This window comes from Sander lucioperca, chromosome 5, assembly GCF_008315115.2.
Source record: "Sander lucioperca isolate FBNREF2018 chromosome 5, SLUC_FBN_1.2, whole genome shotgun sequence".
Classification (NCBI taxonomy): domain Eukaryota; kingdom Metazoa; phylum Chordata; class Actinopteri; order Perciformes; family Percidae; genus Sander; species Sander lucioperca.
The window spans coordinates 21,616,885-21,633,806 of record NC_050177.1 but is presented as its reverse complement, the minus strand read 5'-3'; the positions used below and the strand labels follow the sequence as shown (position 1 = coordinate 21,633,806).

The 16,922-nt window shown below is 41.4% G+C and overlaps 1 protein-coding gene across 11 annotated transcripts in view; it reads left to right on the top strand.

The window, feature by feature from the left end:
• nbeab (neurobeachin b) overlaps positions 1 to 16,922 on the top strand; it is a 252,065-nt gene that overhangs the window by 159,137 nt on the left and 76,006 nt on the right. For 6 of the 11 annotated variants that reach the window (XM_036001181.1, XM_036001183.1, XM_036001184.1 and 3 more), the window contains 3 exons: positions 5,706 to 5,830; positions 15,967 to 16,113; positions 16,559 to 16,591. In XM_036001181.1, the coding sequence (XP_035857074.1) occupies positions 5,706 to 5,830; positions 15,967 to 16,113; positions 16,559 to 16,591 (305 nt within the window). The remainder of the gene's footprint in view (positions 1 to 5,705; positions 5,831 to 15,966; positions 16,114 to 16,558; positions 16,592 to 16,922) is intronic. The other 5 variants (XM_031297412.2, XM_031297415.2, XM_031297413.2 and 2 more) reach the window with 1 other exon arrangement.

The following is a 16,922-nucleotide window of genomic DNA, read 5'->3' as shown; positions in this document are numbered from 1 at the left end:
CTTCCTCCCCGCCTTCCTCACCTGCCACGGCCGACAACAATCCACGGGCGCCCGCTGGTCTGGTGGATGTCCTCCAGAGGACAGTTCATGCTTTTGCGGTGAAATTTTTGCAGCGAAAAAAGTTTATTTCCCCCTCAAAAATAGGTAATTGAGCACTGTAGTGGTTACTACATGGAAACGGGCCAAATGATGCCTGTTTCTTGTAAAGTAACAGCGTTACAGGAGGCTGGCTGTAGTCTTGCGCTGAAGTCCCGCGGGAATTCAGTTGTAGCAGGAAAAGGTAAACGGCAGTGTGCAGATCGGAGTGTAGTGTGTGAAGAGCGAAGAGCGGAGGTGTTCACAAGGGAAGAAGCTTGGAGTAACGTAACTATGGAGCTAGAGCTAGCCTTCAGTAACGCTATTACTATACAAGAAACAGGCATCATTTGGCCCGTTTCCATGTAGTTACATAGTCACTGATATGATCATAACCACTACAGTGCTCAATTACCTATTTTTGAGGGGGAAATAAACGTTTTTCGCCACAAAAATTTCACCGCGAAAGCATGAACTGTCCTCTGGAGGACATCCACCAGACCAGCGGGCGCCCGTGGATTGTTGTCGGCCGTGGCAGGTGAGGAAGGCGTGGAGGAAGTAGAAGGATGCCGGTCGGCCCTGCTAGCCTGGCTAAGCCAATTAACACACAGTTCGCCACTGCAGAGACTACTATTCACCAACGCCAGATGGATCGCACACAAAATGGATATATATGCTACAAATACACACAGAACTGCTGCGTGATGATTATTACCGAAGCCTGGCTGAACACTCACTCATCCCAGACAGCTAGCAGCTAACAGGGTAGGTGAATTTAAACAATGTCTGAGTTGAAAACGCATCTTGTTGTCATGTAAGGGCCCTGTTCATGTTGCACAGACATTTTAATTGCATTTTGTGTCTGTTAAGATGCACAAAGGCACTCTTTATGATATGCCCCCAAAACTGCCGTTTTAGCTAAGTGGGAGCTCTCGGCATTAGCTGCAGCAGCTCCATATTTTTTTTGCTATCGACAGTACTCATATACTTATAGCGATCAAGATTAACGTAAAAATTGCCCGGAGTTCTCCTTTAAGTAACGTTATTTAGTTAAATAAGAGATTGTTTCTTACATGTCTGGACTAAATATGGTGCCAGAATTACCTCAATAATTCTGTTTGGGCAGATACATGTTACATGTTACAGGTACATACATTTATTTCTTATTTTATTTTTTATCACTACTTTTAGATGCAGCGTTGTTGCATCTCCTCATTGGACTTTTGTCCTCATGGACTTTGTAACTCATAGTCCAAGCCTGTTAGGACAACTGAAAGCGAAAGAAAAGACCACTTGTCCTCAGAGTTGCACTGAAAACTGTGTGTGTGTGTGTGTGTGTGTGTGTGTGTGTGTGTGTGTGTGTGTGTGTGTGATAGAAACCAGTCACTGCGCCTTTGAATAGAATTGTCACTGATTACTGGTATTTATTATAATTACCCCCCACTCATGTCACCAATGGAAGCTTTTAAAATGAATATAATGGTGTTTTATTGAATCAGCATGTCCCTGTCCTTCCTGCCAACCGCCTCACACAAATCTCCTCGGAGCATAAACAGAATAAAAAAGAAATCTTGAACCATGAGATCCTCATATTCCCTGTACATGTTTTATTGAGCCATTCCGGTTTAAGGGACTTGAAAAAACATGAAGGTAATTATTGCTTTCGACAACAGATCTGTGTAATTACTTTTATTCAATTATGTTATCTTTAAACGTATGGGATTTTATTTTACAAGGCAATTGCATGGCTTTTAGTGAGTAAGCACTCTTAAGTACAGTGCTCAGCATAAGTTGACAAAAAAGAGGAATAAAAAAATCATCTTTTGGAAATTGATCTTAATGTCTTAATTAAAAAAATGAGGAAAAATCCAACCTTTAAGGACACCAATTTGCCAAGAGATTGGCATGGTTTTATTTCAGTTAGCCTAATAGCTGGTTTGATTTGCATTGAGAGATGATTTTATAGAAAGTACCCCATGCCAATCTCTAGGTATGGTGAAGGCTATGTGATGATGTGGGGCTATTTTAATTCCAAAGGCCAAGGGAACTTTATCAGGATGCATAGTATCCTGAATCCATGAAATAACTGGCCTTTAAAAATAAAAATCTGCCTGCCTCTATGGGAATTTAACATAGGGGTGTACCTACTTATGCCCCCTGTATTTTAAGGATGAACATGTATTTATTTCCGATACATTATTCATTCACAAAGAAAATTGGTGTCCTTAAAGCTTGGTTTTTTTAATTAAGGCATTAAGATCAATTTCCAAAAGATGACTTTTTATTCCTCTTTTTAGTCAACTTTAGCATGGGTGTATTCACTTATGCTGAGCACTGTAGCTGACCTGTAATGTATATCTTTTTTCATTCATCTGAGCCTTTACTGATTTGACACACGATTTAGGCCTCAAACAAGCACCTTCAACCTGGTTGGTTTTTCCTTGCACTGGTTCAAGTTGACATTTTTACTCCAACACCAAAACTATTCTCCAAATAACCAGACAAAATATGAGAAAACAAAAAAGGGTCTCTGCTGCTCTAATATAACAGCAGCACTAACAATATATCACCCTTTAATCCAATATGAGCCCTTGTCAGCTGTCAAAAGTATTTCTCTCGTCTAGAATGATGTTATAATTTCTTATAAAACTGTTATCAGTCCTTTTGGTTTTTATTTTCCTCCCCATCTCATTTTGAATTATGCCTGTCAGCTTCCCCTTTCCTTTTACAAACAAAACCCATTCCCTGTAGACTCGGGTGTTGGATCTGGCAACTCGGAAACCTCAGGACGGCTCCTTGAGGAAAGGTGTGCTTTAAATACCTATTTAAAAGAGAAGAGAATAGACGATAGTCCTCTTACACATTTATCCTACTGCACTTAGCAAGTCTGAAAGCATCCATAAATAATGGTGCTCCTGTTTCCTGTAGGTTATCAGTGCGGGAAAATTAGCTTTTAAAATGCAGTTTGAAATCCATTTGGGTGATTGATGGGTGACAAGACTAATACATTTTGGCAGGTTCTAGGAGGCCAGCTCACAGCCATTCTTTATGGTTGTCATGAAGCCAGACACATTTGATGTGGAAAATAAGGAGGTCCTGAACCAACTCTGCTTAATAAAGAATGCCATTGTGTGGACAATTTGTTGTTACACAGACAATACAAACAACCGGCTTCCTATTAATGATTCTGAAATGAATAAACTAGTTGTATTTCATCACCTGTACTGAAAATGTATTGTCTCCATTTTTGAAAAACGTAGGGATCAGGCTCGATTGTTAGCTTTTGCAATATATTAAATGGCTCAAATGTGTGCGTGTGCTTGCCAAGTACCATTTTACTATATGGTTTTGAGTCCCATGTGAGTGAGGCTGACGCTGATTTTGACAAAAAGTTAAACTTATTGCTTATTCCTTAATTGCATGCAATTAAGACATGAATGTGCCATTCAGTGGCTCGTGCCACCTTAGAAATCACTTGTGTGAGAGCTCAGAAGCTCCCAGCTGTAGATCTTAGATTATCAGGACTGCAATCCTTCTGAGCACTTTTTGGACCACCCTCAGAGAGGAGGTTCCTTCAGCACAGCACTTTGGCACAGTCCAAATCCGGCCAAGCACTGACCACATAGTCTAGAATATCACAGGTCCTATTCAAATGGCAGAATACCACATTCAAACTGAAACCATCTGCACAGGACAGATCAAAGGGAAGACGCATCAAAATCTTGGCATCCAACTGGTATATCAGTCAATATAACTCGAGGGTTTGGTTTGTTGTGCATTTGATTGCTGTTAAACACAAATGAATGGCTTAAACTAAAGTTGTACTCAAGTTAGCGTCCTTAAGCAGACCAAATAAAATGCATAAAATGCCGTTAATACTGTTATAAGGAAATCTTCAAAGTGGTGGATTTATCCCCCACTGGCATCTGCTGTCTATTTGCACTAAGAATTAGAGGACATAATCTTCAGCAGTAATCGCCCAGTTGCCTACAGTGGATTTACATTTTTCACACTGCGTAATCTTGCATTTACAATATAATTTACGTGGGTTTCTCCTTTCAACCCACTGACATCTCTCTTTTCCTCAGTTAAGCTTTGAGGGAGATTGACAGGGGACAAGCTCAAGGCGTTTGCATACAGCGACTCATGATACTTTGTGCACACAACGAACGCACACACACACATACTCAATTTTGATTGATACTTAACTGAAACTGAGCTCTTGTTGCTGTCAGAGCCCAGCTAAGTCTCCTGATCCTCTTGATTTCTGACATTTGTAGATATTATATTCATGGAGCAAGGAGGCTGTATTTTGTGATGTGATCCCCTGTAACACTTTAATCTGTTTAGACTGCTTCAATACTGCAGCAGGGAAGGGGGCAGAGACCATACAATGCAATAGACGGCTGCATGCCAAGGTCTTACTGTACATCCTGCATGCACTGCAAAATCTCTACTCGGATTTGGACGCACAGTACCAGATCCCAGGTCTTATTTGGAGCTTTGAGTGACGGTTTTTAGTGTTTTACTATTTTATAATTTGGAGGCAAAGACAACATTTTAGATAATAGCATAAAGAGTTCTGTTCTACTACAGCATGGCCAGCGTGGATATTGGAATGTTCTCTTCTAACCACACATACTGTAGCTGTTGAAGTTCAACAAAATGAAACCGAGTGATGCCATATTTCTTCAAATCTAGCTGAAAACTAAATGAAAATGAACCTCATGCTAGGCTGATGTAATCACATCTTACCTTACTGTCAACTGCACACCAGTTATTTCAGTCATCACTATTTTGTATGTATTACTCCTCCCCGTTAAGGGTAAATTAAAGCAAGACTCTTTGCTGCATTTCCTTCTAAAGGAAGCATAAAGGCTTTGAAATAGCTCCAGCTAGTGCACAGTTGGAACAAGCAGCACTTAGTAACCGAATGCTAGTCCTGGTGCTTAATGGTTTGCATTAGCTGCAGGCAATAAAATTATCCCAGGTCCTCACTTATGTTGAAATAATCATTTACAAAGATGGTTACCACATGCTGGAACTGTTTTCTTCTTTTTCTCTCCCTTTTTTACGACCCTAATTCGCTGTTATTAATAATGAATAAAAATGCAATTTTCAGTCGAGTTGCTCCAGGGGTCTGGGAATCATTTCAATGAATATTTCAGCACATTATTTTAATCATGGCTCCACATATGCAGGGAGGGGGCTTGTTTTATAGGCTCATGCCTCAACCGCCCCAAGACCCCGATCATTAAACCCCACGCTGTCTGCGTTGAGGTTCCTACCTTTGATTTACAAGACTTGTTAAAAAACATTGTAAAAAAAGGCAAGCTGTGCCATTTATACTTGTAATTTGATGCTGTATTTGTTAATGGGAGTGCCTGTGATTTATGTGTGCTGGTGCTGCTGCTGCTCCCTGCTGTTCTTATGCTATAGGCTTTAGCAGAGCTAACATTACTGGGCCTCTGCAGAGCCTGCCACTAGTCAGCCTAATAAATCTGCTATGCGTGGCCTGATTTCCCTCCTCAAGATGTTTACCCCCGATAAGGACGTGGCTGCTGTAATCAGACCATCAGTGAGGGGTGTGTGCTCCATCTAACCTGCCTGTCTTCTTGTCTCTATCATAGTCAGCTGCACGACTTCTGGCGTCTCGACTACTGGGAGGATGACCTGCGGCGGAGGCGGAGATTTGTCAGGAACCCATTTGGCTCCACCCACTTAGATGTCACATGCAAGTCACTGCAGGAGTATGGTGAGTTTATCATTTCTTTGATCACAGTATTTTTTTTTTTTTAAAAAAACCATCAGAATTAGGGAGCTGAACATTCAAGAACATAATTACCCCATATTAAATGTAGAATATAAATGTTGCCGTTATAGTCCATGGAAAATGCATTGAAAGGGCACTGAAGTTAGCCCACGTTTGTCCATATAGTTTAGCATATTGCTCAGGAGAAGTTAAGTGTCGTTTTAATGGCTGACATATTTATGAGTCCTGTGAATTGAACATGACATATACATTTTATTGCACTTTTTTATTTCCATCACAGCACATACTCAAGAACAAATTGGATCTCTCCCTTTATTGTTTCTTCTCTTTGCCTAACTTTTTTTCTTCTCTTTGCCTGAAACTTTTTTTTTTTTTTTTATTGACCCAGTCAGTCTTTTAGTGTTGCCCACCACCTTGTGTCAATTTTGCCTTATGTCATGCAACACCGACTTGTAAAGGAAAAGATTTTTAAAGTACTATTAAACACCATTGGCCCTGCTCTCCCATCTGTAATTGAATAGCAGAGCAAATGTATTAATGGCACAAGGGTGAATGTATTGATTCTGAAATGAATGGAGTAAGCACCTTCTTTACTTTATAGAAAATAGAAAACAGGCAATGCATTATGATCAGGGTAGCCTTTTAAAACGACTGTAGACCTATAGCAGCACATGCATAGTGATCACAGTGTTCACTGACCTCTTGCTGTCTCAGTGTGGAGCTACTCAGTGTTCAGGACATCATCTTGCTGCTTTGCTAGCTCTGCCGTGACTGCTGTATTAGGATCATGGCAGCACTGTAGATAAACGCATGCCAGCTGCTGCTTCGGCTGCAGGTGGTCCATATATGAGACACTGATGCAATAATTGCACCGTCTGCTTTAGATTTTGTGGTGGCTCCATTATGGTGAGCTAATTTTGTGGGCTTTTGGTGATATGTTGACACTGCTGGGGGGAGGACTCAAGGAAACAAATGTTATAACTTCAGCACTTTAAACCTGCTTCAAAATATTAAAGACACTTTGAACACCGATATCATCTGCAAAGAAATTGCATTGCATCAACATTGCCTACCTGTAAATACCAGCACACCTGTAAAACATATCAAAACATCAATATAAAAGTCAAACTTCCCCTGCAGCGTAATGCGCCTAGCTTTTGATCCACATTTTCAGTATGCTGCAAATGATGCTCACCTCACTAATAATTGCTAATTGCAGTTTACACCTTTCCAGTCATTGCTGTAATCTTTTTTCAGACATTTACTCATTATTTTTTAGCAGTTCCAGCTGTTTTTTGTACTTTTTTTATTTTAAAGGTCCTATTACATGCTGCTTTTTGGATGCTTTTATATAGGCCTCAGTGGTCCCCTAATACTGTATCTGAAGTCTCTTTTATATAGACCTTATTGGTCCCCTAATACTGTATCTGAAGTCTCTTTTATATAGACCTTAGTGGTCCCCTAATACTGTATCTGAAGTCTCTTTTATATAGACCTTAGTGGTCCCCTAATACTGTATCTCAATTCAATTCAATTCAATTTTATTTATAGTATCAAATCATAACAAGAGTTATCTCGAGACACTTTACAGATAGAGTAGGTCTAGACCACACTCTGTAGTTTACGAAGCCCTCTTTCTAGTCTCTTTCCCGAAATTCAGCCTTGGTGCAGAATTCCAGCCACTAGAGCCAGTCCCACAATGAGCTTTCCTTAGGATGTGCCATTTCTGTGTCTGTAGCTTTAAATGCTATTGAGGAGGAGAGGGGGGGGGGCAAGGTGGAGGGTGGGGGTGTGGCCTTGACCAACTGCCATGCTTCGCTTGTTTTCAAGCCATGATGTCTCTCTCTTTCTCATGGGTGGGCCAAATTCTCTGGGTGGGCAAAGGAGAGAAAGGGGAGGTAACCTTTCCCCTTATGACGTCATAAAGGGAAGATTCCAGATTGGCCCATCTGAGCTTTTCATTTTCTCAAAGGCAGAGCAGGATACCCAGGGCTCGGTTTACACCTATCACCATTTCTAGCCATTGGGGGACCATAGGCAGGCTGGGGGAACTCATATTAATGTTAAAAAACCTCATAAGGTGAAATGTTCATGCCATGGGACCTTTAATGTATTATTATTATTTTGTAACTTAAAGACGGAAATAAAGATGCATTAAATTCAGCTTAGACAAATTCCAACACACACTTCTTCTGACGGAGCTTTTGAGGTATGTGGGGGCGATCGTGCAACATATTAAGCTATGTTGTGGAGAAACTAGAACTGTCCTTCTGGGAAGGAGCAAGGTCCAAATAGCTGCCTTCCAAGCCTTTGTAAGTATTTGATACTGAAACTGAAACATTGTGCAACAAAGGCTTGCTCCATCTGCTTTGTCAGTTAGCATCGCCCATTGGCCTCTTTACCTACTGCGCAGTTGCTCAAATTGGTATACGTGTGTGTCATTTCCTTTAGTGACTTATATGAGAGAAGACACACCAGCCCGATAATCGGCCGTCGGACCGTCTGGCGAGGTCGGTGACTCGAGTCTGTTCGGCGTGTCCCGTGCCGTCGGCCGTCCGAGGAGCCGTCGGCCTTCATTTTGGCCGACCCGACATGTTCAGTCGGAGACAGGGCCGTCGGGACTCACCCGGAAATGGGGAGCGGATGAGCCTCTCAAAATCTGACGAAAATCTTTTAAACTGACCTTTGTCAATCTGAAATGAAGACAGATTCAGAAACTGCACGGCCTATTTCTCGCTTAAAATGTTTTCAGAAACACGTTTCGGTGAACTATTTTAGTACAATATGAGATCATATTCTGAACAAGCCACCATGACAGTCTGGCTGTGAAAAAAAAAGACCACGTGACGCGTTCGTCCAATCAGCTGCCGGTTTTCATTTTCTGGGAAATAATCAGACTGTTAATGGAAACAATACAGAGCAGCGCCGCCTGCTGCTATGGAGACGTATTACGTTTTGCGCAGAGCGTGCGCTCAAGTCGGCGTCGCCTCAGTGTGTTCTGAGGCACTTTTTGGACCTCGGGACCCGACTGATCAGTCCGACTGGCTTTACTGCCGACGGTCGGCCGTCTGGTTGGTGGGTCAGGGCCTTAAGACAGATGTCCTCAAGACAGTGCCACAAACACATATCATATCAGTCCATCAGATCACTAGAATATGCTTTTGAGCTCTCAGTTTTGTTTCTGTTGACTGAAGTCCTGCTGGCATGCAACGGTTTTAATGAGCGAAATAATGTATAAACTTGTCAAGTGAAAGGGATCACCTGCAGTCAGATGGCCTTCTTGCTCTCCTTTAGAGGTGAGCTGCACTTTCAGGGTTTTTTCAGCAGGCTTTGATGTGGTTGCACAGCGGAGGGAGGCCAGGTTTCATTATGAGTTAAGATGAGAAGAATCTTTTGTTTTTTTTTCGAGCTTCAGTAGATTTCATTGGCAGTGACAGTTGGCAGTTTTTTGTTTTTAAATGCCCTATGACAGTTTTTTTTTTTTGGAATGAATATTCATTTTTAATTAGCATGGTATTAAAGATAGGACCTGTCTTTAGCTGATAACCCTGGTGCAGAGGCACAGAGGTTGGATATCCATTAGTCATAACATCCAGACTTTGCTTCCTAGATGTGACAGGGATCTCTATTGAACTTTTTAGTGGGTTGCCGGCTGCATAGGCACCAGAGTAGACAAACAACAAAGAGGTTGTTTGAGTTGGCCCTTGAGAGTCATTATTAAAGCTTTAAAATCCGGGACTATTGGATAACCAATAGGTTGTCCAAATTGAATACACAGTTTCTGGTTTGACAGCAGGATATGACAATATACGCTCAGCCTCCATCTTGAGTTTGAAGAGGGCAGACTTGAACTGTTGTGTTCACAGTAAACGTCAGTCTTACGAGCTCACTTGGGGGAAATGAAAGTTTTTTTTCATCACAAAGAATATTTTAGTATGTGAGTGGCCTGTGTCGGTTTTTGACAGCAGAGTATCTCGAGAGTCTCACAATCGTCTGTGTTTTCTCTTACAGTACGAAATAAAAGATTCTTTGCCATTTTAGAAGTTGGATTCTTTGATTCGTTGTTGTGTGGATTTCCAAGAGAGATTTACTTGACCAATTATTTTGACCACTTGCCAATGCAACATTTTTAAACCCAGATGTTAAAATTGTACCTTTTTTTGTAAAAGGGTTTAGGGTTCAATGCCTTTTTTTCTCTCCATATTATCATATTATTATATGCCAAGAGAAGAATTTAGATTGAACATTCTTCCTGAAGTTCTTAAAGAGTGCAAATGTTGGGAAACTCATATTATGCTTTTTGGCTTTTTCCCTTTCCTTTATTGTGTTATATATCTTTTTTGTGCATTTTATAGGTTTACAAAGTGAAAAAGCCCAAAGTCCACCCCAAAGGGACTTACCATCTCCAACAGAAAACACTGTTCACAAACTGCTCCAAACAGCTCTATTGTAGTCCAGCCTTTACTTCAGAGACAAACGTGGTCACTTTGGAACACACGTTATAATGCTCGCCTAGCTGCTAGCATGGCACGCCCTCATACTCTGCTTCTGACTGGCTAGTAGTCCTTACCTAGGTACTGCACGTGTGTGACTCCCAACAAAGATGGAATAGAAGTGTGATGCCTCACTCTGTAGCTAAAACAGAGTTTTTTGAAAATTAAACCATGTAAACCTATTCTGATATAACCTCTAAATACAATTATGAACCTGAAAATGAGCATAATATGAGCACTTAAAAATATCAAGTTGATATATTGGCATAAGCAGTGCATAAGTGTAATCGTTGGAATGACTTTTGTGCTTTGTGTGTGTGTGTGTGTGTGTGTGTGTGTGTGTGTGTGTGTGTGTGTGTGTGTGTGTGTGTGTGTGTGTGTGTGTGTGTGTGTGTGTGTGTACATTGATGAGCGTGTGTGATGGGAGGTTAAACTCTGCCTCGTTGTCTATTAGCAGCATTGACAGCTTAGCCAGCACATTCTGTCTCTGCCCTCTGCCTGTAATAACCTGCCCTGTTACAGCCAGCCACGGCCCAGTATCAGAGTATATTGTTAGGTGATTGGAATTGGGCAAGCATGAAATGGAAGTCACGTTAATATTGATCCAAGTGTTTAACGGGGTGTTTTACCTCCGGGTGTCCTTGCTGTCTCATTTCAGGTGAGCTGCTTCTCTCAGAGCTGATTGCCCCGGGCAGAGATCGTTATAGCTCTTTAGAGGCACCAGTCTCATGATGAGATATTAACCTTCTCCAGCTTTATAATAATCAAAGCTATTAAATCTGGGACAAATGACACCAGGACATTTACTAACATGCAAATCCGGCGGACGTTTGAATGCAGCCTTTTCGGTAAATGCATGATGTGCTCGGATACGGTTATGTGGAGTACCTATAACGTTCAGGTCCAGATGTGGGGATTATTAGACACTGCTGTGAATGTTTTGATGGAGAGAAGATGAGGTTGTTCGTAAAGCTCTGGCAGCACAGTAGACACGCACTGCACATCCCAGGATATTGAATAAAGATCACCCCAAGAGGAAGCGGCTGTACCGTATAAACTCCCCTACATCAAAGTTCTAATGTTTATTTTAACAGTCTCAAAACACATACGGATGGCTTGCATCACAGGAAGTATGAAGCTGTCATCCCCCCCCCCCCTCCCCTCATTTCATCTTTCAGTGCAGAGTAAATAAAAGTGAAGAGACAGAGGGCAGAATTGCATCGCCCTACCGGTAATGCAATCCCATGGACTGGACTTTTTCTCTCCATGTGGAATGTGGAGCCCGTGGAGAAGGAGGGAGCGTAGGAGGGCAGGATCTGAAACAGATAGAGTCTGGGAAATGGAAGAGATGTATTTAAAACATTCTATAGAGCTCAAGTTATATGGATGTTTGATGACCGCACATAACACTGATGTACATGCTAAGATAGTGTAGTAAATAAGCTATGGAACCGAGGCTTACACTAATGCTTGTTATCTACAGCGATCTGACAGAATGAGACATAAAACAGACAAATTCCTGCAAAAGCTCCAGGGTTTCATTTTTTTTTTACTCCAGGTCTTTGTTAAGAAAGAGGTCGAGATAGCTGTGGGTCTTTAGTTGTGTCCAAAATGTTGCCTGCTATATCAGTTGACAAACATTCAGTGGTAAAAACCTCTCATAATGACCATCCTTTAGGTATTTTGTGTTTTAATTGTAGTCGTGTATATTAAATTACCCAAAGTATTTGTGAAATCAGGTTTTTTACCCATACATTATGTTGTGGGTTTGTTTTTGATGAGTGGCAGTGAAGTGGTTGAGGCAGGGTGTATAATACATGGGAGACTCGCTGAGGCTGTAAAAATGAAATGCTAGTGCCACGAAACTCTCCAGCATTGCAGTGCCTGAAACATGGACCCTTGGCAACAGTATTGTATTTGATTCAAATGTCTTTTCAAGGCCATTCAGCTCTTATCTAATCCATACTGAATAGTAAAACTACTGAACACTGAAATATTTCCAAAGTGGGAGCCTGTATCTAAGATTATGAAGTTTATTTGAATTGAACTTTAGCTTGTTCACAAAAGAACACATTTACTTGGCTTTATTACTCTGAGGAGTTCCTGTTATCTATTTGTCTCACGTGAAACACAAAATGTTGCTGCTCAATTTCTCCATCTATAATGCTAAAGTCACAATGATATTTACACTTTAACTTCCTGTAAAACTGTCACCATCAGCATTAAAGACTGTATAGTAATCTCACTTCTTTGTGTGAGCTGGGACCAAGTCCTCTTCCAGCAGAATCACATCACATTAAAGAAGTAAAGAAGCTATTTCATGGTGTCTTCAAAAAAAATGGTTGCATCCCCTTTTTTTCAGGATTGCATTATAAATATAGCCTAGAAATCTAGACGCACCCTAGCGGCAGCAAATTTAATTTGCAGCAGGGGGGTCCAGGCACTCTCCGTTGGCTTGCGAGTTGGAAAAACCAAACTCTAGTCAGGCCAATCACATCGTGTATAGAGTCGGTGGGCGGGCTTATGGCTGTTGCTGCTGGGAACAGCGGTCTTCTGGAAGACTTGGAGTTCAGCTTTTCTTTGAGAAAAGAACAAAGAACGGCACTGAAGTCATTCTTAAAAAAGGAAGATGTGTTCGGAGTTTTGCCAACCGGATACGGCAAAAGTTAAATCTATCAACTAGCTCTGCTACCTTCTTCATTACTCTGGTTGGTTGTAGCACTATCCTATTTGAAAGACCACCGTTTATCCCGCCTCTCAGGTTGAGCCCAGTCAATGGTGAGTTCCCAGACCCAACATCTGGATGTGGGTCTGGCTTGTCAGGCTATTGTCAGGATGTAGGTCAATGCAAAGTGTAGTGACTAGGGATGGGGGGGGGGGGGTTGAGAGTCAATGTCAGTCAGGGGTCCGGGGCCTTGTTGGTGAGGCTGACTGCACAGGGGAACAAACTGTTTTTATGGCGTGAGGTTTTGGTCCTGATGGACCGCAGTCTCGTGCCAGAGGGGAGAGGTTCAAACAGTTTGTGTCCAGGGTGAGAGGGATTCACTACAATCTCTAGATTAGATTTTTAGGAAAAATTGTGCCTTAACAGGCAATCGGTAGACACCCTCCTCTCACGACCATGGATCCTTGTTGAACCCCAGTGATGAGTGCTCAGGGGCGTCCTCCATTGGTCACAGCTGGCAGGTCTTCATCAGCCTCCAATGAGGTCATGAAAGCTCTGAAATGCACTTTAGTGAGTGTAATTAGTGCACTCTGAGGCAGTTGTAACTCAGTGATTGAACAAGAGGACCCGTGAGAATGGTGGTCGGTTCCTGAAGGGCTTTAAGTAGACATGAAATGACATGAAACTGCTGTGATTTTTTTTCCAGAGACATGGAGAAGTCAACGCCAATGGCCTTCGATGGACTCTCACCTTGTGCAGGTTAATTAGATAGATGCTAGTCGGTGTAGCGTCATTATACAGTGAGCCAGCGTAGGCAACATGTTTTCCTTTCTTTAATACACAAATGTAAAAGAATTTCAGCTTCTCACAGCATAAAATCAACTGAGCAAAGAATGTTTAAATCCTTCAGCAGGTGATGATTGAATGTGCATATAGTATCTACCCCTGCCTGCACTTGTCTCTTGTTCTTTTTCATTATAGGTCATTCGTACGAGTTATATCAAGGGCCATTCTCTTTGTTTTGCCATTTAGTGGTCAAGGGTGAACACATGAAAACGTTTGTGTTGAGTCTGCATCGACACCACTGCACAGCAAGTCCTTTAATAGTGACAAATGGCGACCCTTTCCACAGCCGCACTTTTAATACAAGAGTGTCTCAGAGTCAACGGGCTATCACTCATGAGAAGATCACTTCTCATGTCAGCACTTTTTCTCCTTCATGTCATAGCTCTTTGTTTCTTGATATTTATAACCATATTACTTTGTCTGTGAGAACAAAATTGCATTTTGGGTAAAGCTGAACCCCACCTCCCCCACAACAGTAGATGTTGGTCATTTGTGTGTAGAAATCAGCACGGTTTATTTGATCTACTCAGCCCTGTACAGACTTGCCAATCAGAACATCAGCCTGACTGCTGAACGTTCCCTCATTTTACTCGGAGCGTAATGATGGTTTACAGAATTACAGTTTTAAGTTTCACTCCTTTTGCTTTGATCTCTGACCGCTGGCTGGCTTTTGCCTTTAACATTGCACAGAATTCATTTCCGAAACACACAGACTTCTTCCCTCTGTCTGATGAAAGCACTCTAGATATGAGACAGAGCAGGAAGCAGACTTTTTTTTTTCTCAGTAGCAGTGTTGACATGAGTCAAATGTGACCTCTTCAAGACAAGGTACATGTTCCTCAGGGGAGGGAGAGGCAAATTAAGAGCTGTGCTGAAAGGAAACATGTCAGACGGGTGTCAGCCACCTCCCATTTCTTGATATGTGTTCTTCCTTTCATGCATGCAAGTTTGTTACTCGGTTATTCCCTACATTGCACTTCAGAACGACAAATTCGCATAAAGGTTTTGCGCAGCCGTGTGGCAGGCACATGTTGGAGATGGGCTGATTTAAACTGATAAATGTGTTGCGAGACCTTGTTTTTTTCAGTGTGCATGCTCCACCATAGCCATGTGATGAAGTGCTGGTGTAAGCAGCCTCCTAATTGTGCTGCCTTTTCAGTCTCACTCTTGTCAAGTCTCCAAAAGCGGCAAATGATATCTCTAATCGACTACGAGCTTGAGATGTATCCCCCGACTCAGCTGTTGGTCTTTCAAGCTACAGATAGTGTTTCATTGTTGACCTTGTCTAAAAATAAAAGCTAAATCACCTCTGATGTTCAACCACGCGAAATGTATTCAATGAACGAACGTGTACACTGACATACTTTCATACGGAATGGCAAGTACATTAGTGAGCATCTCATATCAGGTTCATCCTGCATATATTATGTATTTCATGTTCTCCATGGTTTGTTTCTTTTAATACATTTTACTAGATGTTATGCATTTTAATAGCCTATGAAAGAAGTTTCTTTTGTTTGAACGTGGATATGCACAGACTTCATTAGAATAAACCTGTTAAGCTCACTCTCTGATTTATCAAGAGTGAGGTTATGATGCCTGGTTCAATCAGTTATTTTGAGGTTTTTGCGGTGTGCTTTTGGTTTACACAAGGAATAATTTGTGTGTGTGTGTGTGTGTGTGTGTGTTTTGAGTTTTTTGGTGGATGCGTGGGTGGTGTTCTTGTTTTTCTTATTATGATGCATTTTCTTGTACTAAATGTGTTTTATATATGTTGGCTATATGCATTACTGAAATGCACTGTATATTGTAAATTATTTTTGCCTTGCCATACTGTACTTTCTAGGCAAGCTTTTGCTCAGTCAATGAGTGCCACAGCTGAACCATTCCATACTCACAGTATAGTACAGTATTGCTGAACAGAAATATATCAATGGAAACTGCAATATTTATTTATATTTATTCAGAGTAGGAAATAGGTGGTAGGACCATGCCAAGGAATAGACCATAGCGAGGTATTCCTGTCCATTTAAGCATAGTGACATATACCGATCTGAGCTTTAGGTCAGAGTGCAATATTTAGTGGTTTCTCTTCCCCACTTTTCTTTTGACAGGCACAGAGGAGGACAAGGTGGTCAAGTCTAAGAAAGTCTTCCGCAGCCAAACTGTGGCCAGCCAGAACCCCGAGACAGAGCTGGTGCTGGAGGGAGACGAAGATGCCGTCAGCCTGCTGCAGGAGAAAGAGATGGACAACCTGGGTGGTAAGTCAGCACACCACCACCTCCATTAACCCCAAGTCAACGTCACCTCTGCTGGAGCGTCAGCGCTGGTCTTTATCTGTCTTCTTCCTAATTGCTGGCATACTGGTAGTTACAATGTACATAATTAATATCAGTGTGTCATGTGTTTGGATCAATGTAGGGTTTTTTTAACGCTCATTATATGCATTGGCAACAATACAACTGAAAAGGGAAACTTTGAGATTTTTGGCATTGGTATTATTTAATAATCTAAATCTATTTATCTAATAATTTAAATCTATTTATCTAATCTGTTTGAGGTTTGAGTTTACAGGTTGCTTTCGGCAGTTCACCATCAGTGAAGTTGTGGAGTGTTCTAATCTGGACATCTTTTCTTAGGTTTGACAGCGACGTATTGTTTGTGTCTGATAAGTGTCCTTCTCTGTTTTGTTTTGGATCTGGTCAGCACGGTTCCTTCCTCAAGTGTTTATCTCCAGAGGCAAGTCTTCTAAAGTTAAACTAACACCGGAAAGATGATCATTCCAGATATGTCACAAGTCATATTCAGGATTTATAAAGCAATCAATGATAAAAGTTGATATGAACCACAGCCTGCTAATGCTAAACTTTACACTGGCCTTATTTAACCTGTCATCTGGCCTGATAATGTACCCTCAAAGGGTGACACCATTCAAAATCTATTTAAATGAGTCGTCGTGTTTAGTTCATGCTATTAAACTGATATTATACCTAAAGTAACAATCTCGAAGATTTTTGTTTAAATAAATGTCTGTTAGGTCACTATCACCGAATGAGGTAACATGATGGTG